The sequence below is a fragment of the Pollachius pollachius genome, assembly GCF_949987615.1.
Source record: "Pollachius pollachius genome assembly, contig: scaffold_456, whole genome shotgun sequence".
NCBI classification, from domain to species: domain Eukaryota; kingdom Metazoa; phylum Chordata; class Actinopteri; order Gadiformes; family Gadidae; genus Pollachius; species Pollachius pollachius.
In genome coordinates, this window is record NW_027641585.1 from 1 (window position 1) to 16,973 (window position 16,973).

At 51.5% G+C, this 16,973-nt stretch overlaps 1 protein-coding gene across 1 annotated transcript; it reads right to left on the bottom strand.

The window, feature by feature from the left end:
* Positions 1 to 1,358: 1,358 nt before the first annotated feature.
* Positions 1,359 to 16,611, bottom strand: LOC307091515 (unconventional myosin-XVIIIa-like; the record flags this gene model as incomplete). Its single annotated transcript, XM_079759146.1, has 8 exons — positions 16,461 to 16,611; positions 9,553 to 9,680; positions 7,916 to 8,070; positions 6,082 to 6,205; positions 5,527 to 5,727; positions 3,329 to 3,439; positions 1,898 to 2,002; positions 1,359 to 1,506 (listed from the first exon to the last, which is right to left on the bottom strand). Coding segments are annotated over exons 1-8 (1,039 nt in total), but the record flags the coding sequence as incomplete, so codon positions are not given.
* Positions 16,612 to 16,973: the final 362 nt, after the last annotated feature.

The following is a 16,973-nucleotide window of genomic DNA, read 5'->3' on the forward strand; positions in this document are numbered from 1 at the left end:
GAGAGAGGGGAAGGTGGAGATAGAGAGGAAGAGAGAAAAGGGAGAGAGAGAGAGAGCGAGCAAGAGAGAGATAGATAGAGTAAGAGGGGGAGAGAGAGTTTATCGGCCAATGAACGGAGGGAGGAAGACTTCGCTCAGCTCCCAAAACACGGCGTCTAAAAATATCCCCCAGAATCCACCGAGAGGTGGGTGGTAACAGGGATAATTAAACCCGGGAAACGCGCGAGGGCGGTGGCCACGCCAGGTGACGACAACACAGCAGATGGAGGAGCTCCCTCCTGTTGATTCCTCACAGCGCCCGTCCAAACAGGACAGAGCCGGGGGGGGGGGGGGAAGGGGCCAGCAGCTGCTGCCCTAAAGGTCTCCTCAGCCACCCCTCCTCACCCCCCCGGCGCCCCGAACCAGGCTCCCTCTCAGGGTGTTCATCTAGGGTTTACCCCCGCACCCCTCTTACGCACTTGTTGTATGTTGTACGTCCTGGCACTTAAAAATAGTACTTAGCATCGTGTAGCATCTTATCCTGGCTGTCTTTGTTGTATACAGGGAATGGGTTAACCTAGCGATTGTTAGTGACTGCCCTTCCTTACTGTACCGACAGAGATATATTGGTTGTTTTCTTTCTTCTGACAATGTACTTATTGTAAGTCGCCTCGGATAAAAGCGTCTGCTAAATGCCCTGAACGTAAAATTTAAATGGTTTAGGGGCAGGGCAGTGGTTTCAAACCTCATCTGGCCTGTGACCCCATCTTAAGGTCCTACCATTTCTAGGTTACTAAACTTGTTCAAGTTTTCTCGTTTGGCCCAATCAACGTCACCCAGTGAGCATGTCCCAGTGAAGGATCACATCGCAGCTCACCAAGTGATTAGCAGCAGCTTGCTCGTGGCTACGAGTCATTAGGCTCCAGTTCATACAGGGACTTAACAAGACTTTTGAAACTTCTGAAGTTACTTGGACTTTTTTATGCCTTTTTGGTAACTCTTAAACCGTTGAATATCTCCAGCTTATAAATCGCCGATCTCCCTAGACCCATTCTCATCATATCTGGTGACCCCAGCAGCATTGTTAGTCTAAACTGTTAGGGGACGATGTGGTATACTGTAGGCCCATTCAATAATTGTCCTCTTATTGTTTTTGTGAAGCACTGTGAAAGGCCTGACTCTGTATGATACATACAGTATCTACACCCAGTAACAAGCCTTACCCTGCGTTCCCACCTAAAGCAAATATATTTAAACTCAGTGCAAAGCCGCAAATAGATGCCAATTTTGGCCGATTTGGCAGAAACCCCTTTGAGCTTTAAGAGTTATCTATAGACCATACCAGTAAAACAGACTTGAGTTGCCGAGCTGTCACAGACCTGGTTCTTGAGCTGGGTGATCTCTCTCTTGCTGGGGGGCGTTGCTCTTCAGGTGGTCCAGCATGATCTGGGCGTCGGCCAACAGAACCTTGGTTCTCTTCAGGTCCTTCCTCAGCTTCTTCTCCCCCTCCACGTTCCTCAGACTCGCCTGCAGCCAAGCAACGTAATGCACAACGCTGTAGAACAACCTCACAGAACTCCCAACTACCCTACACCACCACGCTGATGACCAAACAGAACTACGTCACCCTCAAAGGAGGGTTGCTATCGCCAAAAGGTTGAACAACTGCTGATTTATTCATTTACTGTTCTTGTATTTACTGTGTAGTCATAAAGAGCTACGGATAAATGTGTCATAAAGTGTTGAGTGGATAGACTGGGAACACTTGGGGTTGGAACCCAGAACCTTTGGGATGGGATTCAAACCCCCTACGACCAACCGACGGAGAGAAGACGGTGTGTTCACATCACAGGAAGTGACCCCCCCTTTGACTGAGTGGACATGAGCGGATGTGAGTGGACATGACGGCTGCAGATACCTGGTCCTGGGCACTGATGAGTTTGGTGTCCAGTTCCCTCCTCTCTCTGAGGACCCTCTGCTTGTCCTCGTACTCCTCCTCCAGCTGGATCTCCAACTGCTTCAACTGAACAACACGGGATCACCGTGAGACCCCTTCACCCTCTCCATCACAGACAGAATGAGACACCTTGACCATCTCCATGACAGATAGAATGAGACACCTTGACCATCTCCAACACCTGACTGTGAGACACCCCCATCCCACAGAAACACTGCGATACCTTCACCATCACAGAAACACTGTGAGACATCTTCAGGAAATAGACACACTGTGAGACACCTTCAACACCTCAGTCAAACAGAAACACTGAGATACCTTCAACATCTCCATTAGATACAGTCAGACACCTTAAGGACATCGACACTCTTTGAGACACCTCCAACGTCTAGCTTCTCCAACAATCCAAATACTCTGAGGAGCTCTCTTCGACATGCATGGAAGACGTGACCGTCATGTGTGAACTCTTCCATTCTTAACTTCCTTAAACGGCCTCACCGACCAATCGGACCCAGCTAGCAGGGTGACCGTGGAACACTGCTGTACTAACAGTCTGAACGGTCAGAAGGAGAACGAGGAAAACCCCCAACACGTATTAAGGACATGACTGACGTGTCCTAAATACAGTTTAACAGTGAGCTTCAACGTTCAACTTCTTTAAACACCCTTCAGGGAATACATTGCATACATTTTCAACGTGTTATCTTAACAAAACCCGAGACAGCCGTTCCAAGTTAAGTCAGACAAGAGTTGTCCGACCACAAAGCATTTTTTCCACGTTGTCAGTTTATCCAAACGTTATTGTCGAGACTCTCGGTGCATGTGTGTGTGTGGTGCTGTCAGCTCAGCACACCGCATGTGTGTGTTATCTGTGTGAACGGATAAGAGAGTACAAGCCTCCTCCTCCTCCACCACCTCCACCACCACCACCACCACCACCTCCTCCTCCTCCTCCTCCTCCTCCTCCACCTCCCCTCCTCCCCCTCCTCCTCCTCCTCCTCCTCCACCTCCACCACCGACACCTCCTCCTCCTCCTCCACCTCCCCTCCTCCCCCTCCTCCTCCTCCTCCTCCTCCTCCTCCTCCTCCTCCCCCTCCCCCTCCTTCTCCTCCACTACCACCTCCTCCTCCCCCTCCCCCTCCTCCTCCACCTCCACCACCGCCAACTCCTCCTCCTCCTCCTCCTCCTCCCCCTCCTCCTCCTTCTCCCCCTCCTCCTCCTCCTCCCCCTCCCCCTCCTCCTCCTCCTCCACCTCCTCCTCCTCCTCCCCCTCCACCTCCTCCTCCCCCTCCTCCTCCTCCTCCCCCTCTCCTCCTCCTCCTCCTCCTCCCCCTCCCCCTCCCCCTCCTCCTCCTCCAGTGAAAGTAGTGTCGGAGGTGCTCCTCCGGGTACCTTCTTGCTGCAGGTCTGCCTGATCTCCTCCACCTCCTCCTCTTTGCTGTCCATGTCCTTGGAGTGGCTCTGTCTCTGCCTCTGCATCTCCATCTCCAGACGCAGCTTAGCCTGCAGGGGGTCACGCACACACACACACACACACACAAACACACACACAGAAACATGCACCGAGAGGAGAGATGAGAGGGGCACACACACACACACACACCCACACACACACACGCACACGCACACACACACACACACCAAGAAGAGAGATGAGGTAAACACAAACACACACACAGAAACATGCACCGAGGGGAGAGATGAGAGGGACACACACACACACACACACACCAAGAAGAGAGATGAGGGACAATATTATACACAGCGAGTGTACCTCAGCGAGGAATATTCATACACAGGAGGTCCAAACGGATGCTGCTCCTAAACACCTGGCCCATCCCAGCCGTAAACACTGATTCAATTATTGACCCCCCCACCCAGCTACTGTGTGAGCCAGATGTACTGGAGTCTTACTGGTGTACGAGAGTCTACTGGGAGGTGTGGGGCAGGCCTGGCCGTCTGAGGGTACGGACCCCCCGACGCTTAATGAATGAAAACATCAAATGAACATATCTGCTTGTTTCCGTCAGGACCGAGCGCCGTGAGACACAGCCTCGGATCATCGCATCGGGATTCCCATCATGCATGAAAGCCCTCGGAATAAAGCGCCACCGCTGATCAAACCCGAGTACGGGCGGTCCTCAGAGCCACTGAAGCAGCACTCAGTGACACAACGGCACACTTCACACGCGCGCACACACACACACACACACACGTGTGCCTTCTGAGTGGAGGGACACGGCACACACTGGGTCTGACTGCTGGTGTGTGTGTGTGTGTGTGTGTGTGTGTGTGTGTGTGTGTGTGTGTGTGTGTGTGTGTGTGTGTGTGTGTGTGCTTCCCTGTGTGTGTGTGTGTGTGTGTGTGTGCGTGCGCTTCCCTACGTGTGTGTGTGTGTGTATGTGTGCGTCCCTATGTGTATGTATGTGCGTCCCTATGTATGTGCGTGCCTGTGTGTGTGTGTATGTATGTGCGTCCCTCTGTGTGCGTCCCTATGTATGTGCATCCCTCTGTGTGCGTCCCTGTGTGTGCGTCCCTATGTATGTGCGTCCCTGTGTGTGCGTCCCTATGCATGTGCGTCCCTGTGTGTGCGTGCCTGTGTGTGAGTCCCAATGTAAGTGCGTCCCTATGTAAGTGCGTCCCTCTGTGTGCGTCCCTCTGTGTGCGTCCCTGTGTGTGTGCGTCCCTGTGTATGTGCGTCCCTCTGTGTGCGTCCCTGTGTGTGTGCGTCCCTGTGTATGTGCGTCCCTGTGCGTGCGTCCCTGTGTATGTGCGTCCCTGTGCGTGCGTCCCTGTGTATGTGCGTCCCTGTGTAAGTGCGTCCCTGTGTAAGTGCGTCCCTGTATGCGTGCGTCCCTGTGCGCGTGCATCCCTGTGCGTGCGTGCGTCCCTGTGTGTGCGTCCCTGTGTGTGCGTCCCACTGTGCGTGCGTCCCAGTGTGTGCGTCCCAGTGTGCATGCGTCCCTGTGCGTGCGTCCCTGTGCGCGTGCGTCCCTGTGTGTGTGTCCCTGTGCGTGCGTCCCTGTGCGACTGCGTCCCAGTGTGCGTGCGTCCCTGTGCGTGCGTCCCTGTGCGTGCGTCCCTGTGCGCGTGCGTCCCTGTGTGTGTGTCCCTGTGCGTGCGTCCTTGTGCGACTGCGTCCCAGTGTGCGTGCGTCCCTGTGTGTGCGTCCCTGTGTGTGCGTCCCTGTGTGTGCTTCCCAGTGTGCGTGCGTCCCTGTGCGTGCGTCCCTGTGTGCGTGCGTCCCTGTGCGCGTGCGTCCCTGTGTGTGTGTCCCTGTGCGTGCGTCCCTGTGCGACTGCGTCCCAGTGTGCGTGCGTCCCAGTGTGCGTGCGTCCCTGTGTGTGTGTCCCTGTGCGTGCGTCCCTGTGTGTGCTTCCCAGTGTGCTTGCGTCCCAGTGTGCGTGCGTCCCTGTGAGTGCGTCCCTGTGCGCGTGCGTCCCTGTGTGTGTGTCCCTGTGCGTGCGTCCCAGTGTGCGTGCGTCCCAGTGCGCGTGCGTCCCAATGTGTGCGTCCTTGTGTGTGCGTCCCTGTGTGTGCGTCCCAGTGTGTGCCTCCCAGTGTGTGTGCGTCCCTGTGTGCGTGGCTACCTGCTCCAGCATCTGGATGGACCCGGCCTGCTCGTCCAGCTCCTCCTCCTGGTCTTTGACCTTGGCCTCCAGGTCTCTCAGCTGCTTCTTCCCGCGGCTCTGCGACGCCTCGTCGCGGCTCTCCTGGGACGTCAGGTCGCCAAGCTCCGCCTCCAGCTGCTTCTGCGCCGCGCTGACGTCACTAAGCTCCGCCTCCTTGTCCTGGCCGGGGGCGGGGCATGAGGACACGTGTTCATACGCATACGTGCACATATCAAGGGCACAAATGCATGGGATGCGTGTACGCACACATTTAGTATTTGTGCGGTAGTTCCTGTTCATTCATTCATCGTGATCCTTCGTGCGAGGCCACCCTCACCACCACATGGGCATGCACATGGATTAGGGTTCACACCCCCACACACAGAATTCATGAACAAAGCTAACAGACACATACACACACACACATAAACACAAAACACGCATGCATAGGCTCCCACACATATGAGAGAGAGAGAGACAGAGAGACAGAGACAGACAGACAGACAGACAGAGAGGCAGAGGTGTGGAGCTCACCTGGATCTTCTGGCGCAGGTTAAAGATCTCCCCCGTCATCAGGTCCTTATCGCGGGCTAACTTCTCCTTCAGGCCCCTCTCTCTCTGGACCTCCGCCTGGGCCGTACCCAGCTCCCCGTCAAACCTGACACACGCACACACGCGCACACACACACACACACACACACACACACACACACACACACACACACACACACACACACACACACACACACACATACACACACACACACACACACGCACATGCTGTCAACAGGAGTTATAATTCCATTGCCCTGCATTGTGATTTTAGATGTCATTCAAATATGTTTGTCAATTAAATTCAGATTATTCTTCATCAAAATACTGCATCCACTGAACTCCCCCATGCTACACGGTGCGACTACACTGCCCCACGTGCCAATGAGCCTGAATCAGAACCAGGAGCTTCTTTCACATCATACTTCATTATTCAACTGTCATTTAGAAAAACATTTGACGTGAGGTCCAGCCAACCGGTGTTTGGCCGTTAGCTTCTGCTCTGGGAACACTGGGAACACTGCAACACTGAGCACACAGCACACTGGGAAACACAGAGAATGGAACACATTTAGCCGACCAGAGGAGAGCCAATCAAAGCAATCATGGCCACTAAGAACCGAGGAGGTCGGAGCCAACATGGCCGCTAAGAACCGAGGAGGTCGGAGCCAACATGGCAACTAAGAACCGAGGAGGTCGGAGCCAACATGGCCACTAAGAGCTGGGGAGGTCGGAGCCAACATGGCCGCTAAGAGCTAAAGAGGTCTGAGCCAAGATGGCCGCTAAGAGCTGGGAAGGTCGGAGCCAACATGGCCGCTAAGAGCCGAGGAGGCCGGAGCAATATATACACATGTATTACACCTCCTCTATTACTTCTCCAGCTGGTGGTCTGCTGTCCCTCCAGGTGTATATGTGCATATAACAGAGCATAGATCTATAGATGTAGAAGTACCTCCTCTGTTTCTATATAATAAACATAGATCTATAGACGTAGAAGTACCTCCTCTGTTTCTATATAATAAACATAGATCTGTAGACGTAGAAGTACCTCCTCTGCTTCTATATAATAAACATAGATCTGTAGACGTAGAAGTACCTCCTCTGCTTCTATATAATAAACATAGATCTATAGACGTAGATGTACCTCCTCTGTTTCTATATAATAAACATAGATCTATAGACGTAGAAGTACCTCCTCTGTTTCTATATAATAAACATAGATCCATAGACGTAGAAGTACCTCCTCTGTTTCTATATAATAAACATAGATCTATAGACGTAGAAGTACCTCCTCTGCTTCTATATTATAGACATAGATCTATAGACATAGATGTACCTCCTCTGTTTCTATATAATAAACATAGATCCATAGACGTAGAAGTACCTCCTTTGTTTCTATATAATAAACATAGATCTATAGACGTAGAAGTACCTCCTCTGTTTCTATATAATAAACATAGATCTATAGACGTAGAAGTACCTCCTCTGCTTCTATATAATAAACATAGATCTATAGACGTAGAAGTACCTCCTCTGCCTCTATATTATAGACATAGATCTATAGACATAGATGTACCTCCTCTGTTTCTATATAATAAACATAGATCTATAGACGTAGAAGTACCTCCTCTGTTTCTATATAATAAACATAGATCTATAGACGTAGAAGTACCTCCTCTGTTTCTATATAATAAACATAGATCTATAGACGTAGAAGTACCTCCTCTGTTTCTATATAATAAACATAGATCCATAGACGTAGAAGTACCTCCTCTGTTTCTATATGATAAACATAGATCTATAGATGTAGATGTACCTCCTCTGCTTCTTCTCCAGCTGGTGGTTGCGGGCCTGCTGTCCCTCAAGGTGCAGCTGGGTGTCCTGCAGCTCTCCTCCCAGCCGCTGGCTCTTCTTCCTCAGCTGCTGAACGCTGCGCTGAAGCTCCTGCTGGTCTGTCTGGAGGTCAGCCAGCTGCACGCACACGCACACACACACACACACACACACACACACACACAAACATGCACGCAAGTACACACACAGACAGACAGATGACGCACACAAACATGAACGCACGTACGCACGCACACAAGCACAGACAGGCAGACACACACACAAACGCATGCACACAAACAGACAGACACACACACAAACACAGACACGAACGCATGCAAGCACACAGACACACACACACACACACCCACAGACACATGAAAGCACGTACACAAACAAATACAGACATACACAGACGTACACACAAACACCAACGCACACACACACACACACACACACACAAAAACACAATCACAAACACAAATTCCATATCAAACACACATCAAAGGACAGACCACACGTTCATGTTTCTCTAGCATTACTTGAAACAAACTCTGGCCGTTGGTCTGAGGGATAAGGGCGGGTTATTGATACATCCCCGTTGCCATGGTTAACTGGTGTCCCAGCCCCTGCTGCTGCTGCTGCTATCTCTACTGCAGAGAGGGGGAGGGGGGAGGAGGGAGGAGGAGAGAGGGGGGAGAGGAGGAGAGGAGGAGAGAGGGGGGAGAGAGGAGAGAGGGGGGAGAGGAGGAGAGAGGAGGAGAGAGGGGGGAGAGAGGAGAGAGGAGGAGAGAGGGGGGAGAGGAAGAGAGAGGAGGGAGAGAGGAGAGAGGAGGAGGAGAGAGGAGGAGAGAGGGGGGGAGAGGAGGAGAGAGGAGGGAGAGAGGAGGGAGAGAGGAGAGAGAGGGGGAGAGAGGGGGGAGAGGAGAGAGGAGGAGGGAGGAGGAGAGAGAAGGAGAGAGGGGGGAGAGGGGGGAAGAGGAGGAGAGAGGAGAGAGGGGGGAGAGGGGGGAGAGGAGGAGAGAGGGGGGGGAGAGAGGAGAGAGGAGGAGAGAGAAGGAGAGAGGGGGGGAGAGGAGGAGAGAGGAGGAGAGAGGAGAGAGGAGGAGAGAGAAGGAGAGGGGGGAGAGGAGGAGAGAGAGGGAGGGGGGAGAGAGGAGAGAGCAGGAGAGAGGAGGAGAGAGAAGGAGAGGGGGGAGAGGAGGAGAGAGAGGGAGAGGGGAAGAGAGGAGGAGAGAGGGGGGAGAGTAGGAGAGAGGAGGGAGAGAGGAGAGAGGACGAGAGAGGGGGAGAGAGGAGAGAGGAGGAGAGAGGGGGGAGAGGGGGAAGAGGAGGAGAGAGTGGGAGAGAGCAGAGGAGGAGAGAGGGGGGAGAGGAGGAGAGAGAAGGAGAGAGGAGGAGAGAGGGGGAGAGGAGGAGAGAGAAGGAGAGGGGGGAGAGGGGGGAAGAGGAGGGGAAAGGAGGAGAGAGGAGGAGATAGAAGGAGAGGGGGGGAGAGGAGGAGAGAGAGGGAGAGGGGGAGAGGAGAGAGAAGGACAGAGGGGGGAGAGGAGGAGAGAGGAGGAGGGGGGGGAGAGGAGGGGAGAGGAGAGAGGAGGAGGGAGGAGGAGGTGCTCCTACCCGCCGCTCCACGCTGCGCCGGCTCTGCTGCTCCGTGTCCAGCTTCTCCTCAAACTCCTGCTGCAGCCTCCTCCTGGTGAACTCTGTCTCCCGCACCGCCCGCATGTACTTCAACCGCCACTCGCTGCCTGTACGGCACCACCACAAACATCACCTTCATCATCATCATCATCATCATCACCTTCATCGTCATCACCACCACAAACATCACCGTCATCATCATCATCATCATCATCACCTTCATCATCATCATCATCATCATCATCATCATCACCTTCATCGTCATCACCACCACAAACATCACCGTCATCATCAACTTCATCATCATCATCATCACCACCACCACAAACATCACCGTCATCATCATCACCTTCATCTTCATCAACATCAGCACCACCACAAACATCACCGTCATCATCATCATCATCATCATCAGCACCACCGCAAACATCACCGTCATCATCATCACCTTCATCGTCATCATCATCAGCACCACCACAAACATCACCGTCATCATCATCATCATCATCATCAGCACCACCGCAAACATCACCGTCATCATCATCATCATCATCATCATCATCACCACCACAAACATCACCTTCATCATCATCATCATCATCATCACCTTCATCGTCATCATCATCATCAGCACCACCACAAACATCACCGTCATCATCATCACCTTCATCGTCATCATCATCAGCACCACCACAAACATCACCGTCATCATCATCATCATCATCATCAGCACCACCACAAACATCACCGTCATCATCATCATCATCATCATCATCACCACCACAAACATCACCTTCATCATCATCATCATCATCATCATCACCTTCATCGTCATCATCATCATCAGCACCACCACAAACATCACCGTCATCATCATCACCTTCATCGTCATCATCATCAGCACCACCACAAACATCACCGTCATCATCATCATCATCATCATCAGCACCACCGCAAACATCACCGTCATCATCATCACCTTCATCTTCATCAACATCAGCACCACCACAAACATCACCGTCATCATCATCATCATCATCATCAGCACCACCGCAAACATCACCGTCATCATCATCACCTTCATCGTCATCACCTTCATCGTCATCACCACCACAAACATCACCGTCATCATCATCATCATCATCATCATCATCACCTTCATCGTCATCATCATCAGCACCACCAAAAACATCACCGTCATCATCATCATCATCATCATCACCACCACAAACATCACCTTCATCATCATCATCATCATCATCACCTTCATCGTCATCATCATCATCAGCACCACCACAAACATCACCGTCATCATCATCACCTTCATCGTCATCATCATCAGCACCACCACAAACATCACCGTCATCATCATCATCATCATCATCATCACCTTCATCGTCATCACCACCACAAACATCACCGTCATCATCATCATCATCATCATCATCATCACCTTCATCGTCATCATCATCAGCACCACCAAAAACATCACCGTCATCATCATCATCATCATCATCACCACCACAAACATCACCTTCATCATCATCATCATCATCATCACCTTCATCGTCATCATCATCATCAGCACCACCACAAACATCACCGTCATCATCATCACCTTCATCGTCATCATCATCAGCACCACCACAAACATCACCGTCATCATCATCATCATCATCATCAGCACCACCGCAAACATCACCGTCATCATCATCACCTTCATCTTCATCAACATCAGCACCACCACAAACATCACCGTCATCATCATCATCATCATCATCAGCACCACCGCAAACATCACCGTCATCATCATCACCTTCATCGTCATCATCATCAGCACCACCACAAACATCACCGTCATCATCATCATCATCATCATCAGCACCACCGCAAACATCACCGTCATCATCATCATCATCATCATCATCACCACCACAAACATCACCTTCATCATCATCATCATCATCATCACCTTCATCGTCATCATCATCATCAGCACCACCACAAACATCACCGTCATCATCATCACCTTCATCGTCATCATCATCAGCACCACCACAAACATCACCGTCATCATCATCATCATCATCATCATCACCACCACAAACATCACCTTCATCATCATCATCATCATCATCATCACCTTCATCGTCATCATCATCATCAGCACCACCACAAACATCACCGTCATCATCATCACCTTCATCGTCATCATCATCAGCACCACCACAAACATCACCGTCATCATCATCATCATCATCATCAGCACCACCACAAACATCACCGTCATCATCATCACCTTCATCATCATCATCATCATCAGCACCACCACAAACATCACCGGCATCATCATCATCATCATCACCTTCATCATCATCATCATCATCAGCACCACTACAAACATCACCGTCATCATCATCACCTTCATCATCATCATCATCATCAGCACCAACACAAACATCACCTTCATCATCATCACCTTCATCATCATCATCAGCACCACCACAAACATCACCGTCATCATCATCACCTTCATCGTCATCACCATCAGCACCACCACAAACATCACCGTCATCATCATCACCTTCATCATCATCATCATCAGCACCACCACAAACATCACCGTCATCATCATCACCTTCATCATCATCATCAGCCCCACCACAAACATCACCGTCATCATCATCACCTTCATCGTCATCACCAGCCCCACCACTAACATCACCGTCGTCATCATCACCTTCATCGTCATCATCACAAACACCACCACCATCATCATCACAAACACCACCGTCATCATCATCATCATCATCAACACCACCAAAACGAAAACCAATCAAAAATCAGGCATAAAAGTCATGTTTCAGCACAATATCAGAACGCCAGCATCGGAGGCACTTTATGGTTAATGAGCAGACCTCTAGAAACTTAAGGTGGGGGGGAGAAAGATCACGCCCGTTACTGCACCTTCCTACCAGTAAACCCCCTCAACCTCCCTACTATACAACCCCCGAATCACTACTGATCCCTACTGTCTCACCCTCGACCTACCTACTGTCTAACCCTTCACCTCCCTACTGTCTAACCCTCCACCTCCCTACTGTCTAACCCTCCACCTCCCTACTGTCTAACCCTCCACCTCCCTACTGTCTAACCCTCCGATTCCCTACTGTCTAACCCTCCATCTACCTACTGTCTAACCCTCCATCTACCTACTGTCTAACCCTCCATCTACCTACTGTCTAACCCTCCACCTACCAGAGTTCTGATAGCTACTCTTCAAAGGCGCTGGAACCCAAGACGATGACACCCCGATGATTGAGGACCCTTTTATACCGTTTGTAAGTTTAGAAATGTAATCAATAGTGAAATAAATCAAAAACAAAACTTGGAAATATTGTATATGGATGCTAGTACAAATAAATGAGCATTGATCAATGGAAAATAAATATCTAAACACTTTGCCATGCGTCATTGATTTTTGTCTCCAGGTTATATTTCATATTTTTAGTGTACAGAAATACATACATATTTTTTATATATATCGTTATTTGCCCTGATATTTTTTTTTTTTGCCCTGATTTTTATCCAAAGCGACTTTCAATAAGAACATTTATCATAAGAAAGTGAAGCAACAATATATCTCTGTGGGTACAGTAAGGATGTTCACAGAACCCAATGCCAAGCACTAACAATCACTAGGTTAACCCGCTCCCCGTACACAACAGAGATAGCTAGGATAAGATGCTACATAACTAAGTACTATTAATAAATACGACGTACAATAAGTGCGTACATTAAGTGCCAGGACGTACAGTCGGAGGGGAATATCCGCTGACGAATATCAGGTGACGAATGTCAAACGCGGAATCGAACCTGCGGGCCTGGCGCGACCGTACAGGGGCCTTCTAGACAGCGGGCGTACGGTCAGCGTAGCTCGCTGGCGGGCCGTCGCCTTTCCTAACAAACCTCAGAGGGACTCCTCTCCTCCGGGCTCAAACCTCTCCCATTTAGCCCTGCTGCTCCCCCAGGCAGAAGACCACCCAACAGTTTGAGCTCCGATCTCTCCCAGAGAGGGAGATAGGGAGCCGGGGGGGGCGGGGACCAGAATGCAGTATAATAGCGGCAGGTGGTTAGGCTGAGGAAGGGTTTAAGTGGCCTCTCCACGGTCCTCATGTGACCCTCATTCTGGAGCTGTCAGGGGCTATCAGAACTCTAACAGAAGTGTTAGAGAGCCGCGCAGATATTCAGCTTTAGGTCCTATTCGAAGGCTTTTAGCCTTTCAGCGGGCTGGGGGTGGGGTGTGATGGGGGGGCTGTCCATTTTCCCCCCGCGACGCGGTGCTCATTACCATATATATAGCATAATGACAACCCGCTTTGATCCGCGGCGATTACCGTCTCATTCATCGGAGGATTGTGATTCGCTCTGTAATGGCTTGTCTGCGGGGGGGGGGGGGGGGGGGGGGGGAGGACTGGGAAGACACACTCGATGGAGGGCGGGGCATGAGACTCAAACGCACATCGACCTCTAGAGGTTGAACGCTGCCGATAGCGCTTCTGAGAGCCGCCGTTATTCTCTCTGTCGGGATGTCGCCCCCCCTTTCCCCGTCGCCGCGGGATACGAGCCGACCGCCCCCCCCGGGGATGTAAACCCCCACCCCGGGGTGACCCGCGGACCGCCCCGTCCTTCCTAAAGCGTTCCACCAGCCCCAGCCCCACAGCGGGTTGCATGTCATGTCTCAGCTCAACGGGCGACATCCCAGCATCTGAGGCTCTTCAAGGTTACTGAGGGGACCTCTACAACTTAAGGTGGAGGAGGATGGCCACGGCTGTTACCCCACCTTCCTCCACCTGCCTCTTTACTATCAAACCCTCTCCTCCCTACTGTCTAACCCTCTCCTCCCTACTGTCTAACCCTCCACCTCCCTACTGTCTAACCCTCCACCTCCCTACTGTCTAACCCTCTCCTCCCTACTGTCTAACCCTCCACCTCCCTACTGTCTAACCCTCTCCTCTCTACTGTCTAACCCTCCACCTCCCTACTGTCTAACCCTCTCCTCCCTACTGTCTAACCCTCCACCTCCCTACTGTCTAACCCTCTCTATCTACTGTCTAACCCTCTACCTCCCTACTGTCTAACCCTCCACCTCCCTACTGTCTAACCCTCCACCTCCCTACTGTCTAACCCTCCACCTCCCTACTGTCTAACCCTCCACCTACCTACTGTCTAACCCTCCACCTCCCTACTGTCTAACCCTCTCCTCTCTACTGTCTAACCCTCCACCTCCCTACTCTCTAACCCTCCACCTCCCTACTGTCTAACCCTCCACCTCCCTACTGTCTAACCCTCCATCTCCCTACTGTCTAACCCTCCTCCCTACTGTCTATCCCTCCATCTCCCTACCGTCTAACCCTCCACCTCCCTACTGTCTAACCCTCCACCTCCCTACTGTCTAACCCTCCACCTCCCTACTGTCTAACCCTCCATCTCCCTACTATCAACCCCCCCCCCCCCCCCCCAGAGGGTCCATACATCGAGGTGAGGCCGCGACGTTGCGAGGATCCCTGAAGCAGTAGTGTGAACCACGGCCGTGCCGTGGAGCCGCGCCACGACCGGCCGATGGAGGAGTACCACTCCTCCCTCAGAGGAGAGCCGTCCAGTCCAGAGGTCACCAGGGCCGTTAAGCATGATGAGACGGGAGTTTCTCTTTCATCCTGCCCTCCTGTCAGCCCTCCCCCCCTCTGCCCCCAGCCCTGATTACGACAGGTAAGGAATATCAAACCGGGCAGCATACCGGCACCGGACACTTTAGGGCCGTTAAGGAAAGGAGGCCGCTGGCAGGCAGGGGCGAGAGAGAGAGAGAGAGAGAGAGAGAGTGAGAGAGAGGGCGAGAGAGAGGGCGAGAGAACAAGACAGATAGAGAGAGACAGCGAGAGAGAGAGAGAGAGAGAGAGAGAGAGAGAACAAGACAGATAGAGAGAGACAGCGAGAGAGAGAGAGAGAAAGAAAGAAAGAGGTTTCGCTAGCTAAAGCAGCTGTTAAAGGGGACATGAGCTAAAGCAGAGCACCGTCATAAATATTTGACGACGTGGATGACTGGTTGGAGAGGGAGAAACCTTCAAAGAGACGTTCTTCCTGGGGAAGAACGGGAGGCAGGAGGCGGCGAGAACGACGACGCAACAAAACCAAAGGCGTCTCGTAACGGTCTGAACTGTCGGAGGAGGTTTTAGAGGAGCTGTTACTGTTCCCACTCTATAACAACCCACCGTAAAACCGTCAGCTCTTTGGAATATAAATAACGCCCGGACATTACGCCCCCAAGATTATCGCAGGGTGAGTTACAGTTTATGGAGTATTTAGTGACTGTGCCTGCGTCTCTCCCTCTGAACCTGCTCTGGTATAAAGGAAGGGCTTTAACAGAGAGGTCTCCATGGGTACCAGTCACCCCCTCCTTCCTCTCCTCTAACCCTCCACCTCCCTACTGTCTAACCCTCCACCTCCCTACTGTCTAACCCTCCATAACCCTTCTATCTAACCCCTCCACCCCCCTCTCAACCCAATATAAGCTCCTAGTACACATCATTAATCATGACACTAAATGATAACAGTATAATATCAGTTCCTAGTACACTATAATATGAATGATGACCCTAAATGATAATAGTATAATATCCGTTCCTAGTACACTATCGTATTAATCGTGGCGCTGAATGATAACGATATAATTTCATCCCCTAGTACACTATCATATTAATTATGACACTAAAGTCTGTGAAACGCTGGACCTGAGCTATGATTGGTTAGCGGTATTTGAACCGGCGGCTGATTGGCTACAGGGCTGGACCGAGAGCAGCTGATTGGCCGCGCGGGGGGGGTGTACCGACCGCTGTCGTCGTCCTCGTCGTCCATCTGCCCGTTGAGCTCGGCTGTCTTCTGGAGCCGGCTCTCCATGAGCTCCACATCCTGGGCCTCCACCTGCTTCTGCAGCCCCCCCAACCGGGCCTGGGGATACGGGGTCAGGAGAGGGGGTGTCTGTCTGAGTGTGTGCGTTGGTGTGTATCTCTGAGTCGGTGTCTATGTGAGAGTGTGTGTTGGTGTGTATCTCTGAGTCGGTGTCTATCTGAGAGTGTGTGTCGGTGTGTATCTCTGAGTCGGTGTCTATGTGAGAGTGTGTGTTGGTGTGTATCTCTGAGTCGGTGTCTATCTGAGAGTGTGTGTCGGTGTGTATCTCTGAGTCGGTGTCTATGTGAGAGTGTGTGTTGGTGTGTGTGTTGGTGTGTATCCCTGAGTCGGTGTCTATGCGAGAGTGTGGGTTAGTGTGTGTGTCGTGCGTATCTCTGAGTCGGTGTCTATGTGAGAGTGTGTGTTGGTGTGTATCTCTGAGTCGGTGTCTATCT